The 1,241-nt window shown below is 41.0% G+C and overlaps 1 protein-coding gene across 1 annotated transcript in view; it reads left to right on the forward strand.

Annotated features, from left to right (window-relative positions):
• Positions 1 to 626: 626 nt before the first annotated feature.
• Positions 627 to 1,241, forward strand: part of LOC103584357 (olfactory receptor 5M10-like) — a 1,930-nt gene continuing 1,315 nt past the window's right edge. The window contains exon 1 of the mRNA XM_008565399.1: positions 627 to 1,240. Within this exon, the coding sequence (XP_008563621.1) occupies positions 627 to 1,240 (614 nt within the window). The remainder of the gene's footprint in view (position 1,241) is intronic.

Genomic DNA, 1,241 nt, shown 5'->3' on the forward strand with positions numbered 1-1,241 from the left:
ATGGGTGGGTAAGATTACAAAGCAAAGAACAATTTTTGATTCTGTAACACAGCCATATAACAAAACATAAATTTTACTAGTTTAGTGTTGTCTGAATAAAATTAAGCCAGACAAGGATGAGTTTTGTGTGAAAATGCTGCACTGAATTTTATTTTCTATTTTGTATCTGGTATAATATGTTATTAGAGCTGGAGGAATCCTGAAAATCTGGCTACCTTGAATGATGCAAATGACAGGTTGTTTTTCATACCTGATTTTCATTCCTTTCATTTTTTTTTGTCTTTTTAACAAGTATAAAAATTAACCAAATACAGAGTGCTGCAAGAAGACACACATTTATACATATCTCACATATATGTATGAGAGAGAGAAGGAGAATGTGTGCGGGGTGTGTGTCTGTGTCTGTGTGTTTGAGATATAAAGAGAAAGACAGAGAGGAAAGACAGAGGTACAGGGTAAACATGTATGTAAAAATTGTGGTGCATTTGTTGAAAAGAGAATAGTACCTGACCCATAGATGAATAGACAAGGGAGTGAATAACAAAATGGGTAGAATAAATTCAGAATTTGTATCAGACAGAATTCCTAACATTCTTTCCTGCTTTCAGTTTTCAAGGGGTAAGAAAATGACCTCCCAAAACCACTCTATGGTGATGAAATTCACTCTCTCAGGACTCACAGAGGACCCGGTGCTGCAGAAGGTTCTCTTTGGGGTGTTTCTGGCCATCTACCTAATCACACTGGCAGGGAATCTGTGCATGATCGTGCTGATCAGGACCAATTCCCACCTGCAGACACCCATGTATTTCTTCCTTGGCCACCTCTCCTTTGTAGACATTTGCTACTCCTCCAATGTTACTCCAAATATGCTGAACAATTTCCTGTCAGACCAGAAGACCATCTCCTATGCTGGATGCTTCACACAGTGTCTTCTCTTCATTGCCCTGGTGATCACTGAGATTTATCTCCTGGCTTCAATGGCGCTGGATCGCTATGTAGCCATCTGCAGCCCTTTACATTACAGTTCCAGGATGTCCAGGAGCACGTGTGTCTCTCTAGTCACTGTCCCCTACGTGTTCGGCTTCTTTAATGGACTCTCTCAGTCACTGCTGACGTTCCACTTATCCTTCTGTGGCTCCCTTGACATCAACCATTTCTACTGCGCTGATCCTCCTCTTATAATGCTGGCCTGCTCTGACACCTATGTCAAAAAGATGGCAATGTTCGCAGTTGCTGGCTTT

Source organism: Galeopterus variegatus, unplaced genomic scaffold (genome assembly GCF_000696425.1).
Source record: "Galeopterus variegatus unplaced genomic scaffold, G_variegatus-3.0.2 Scaffold51313, whole genome shotgun sequence".
In the NCBI taxonomy this organism is placed as follows: domain Eukaryota; kingdom Metazoa; phylum Chordata; class Mammalia; order Dermoptera; family Cynocephalidae; genus Galeopterus; species Galeopterus variegatus.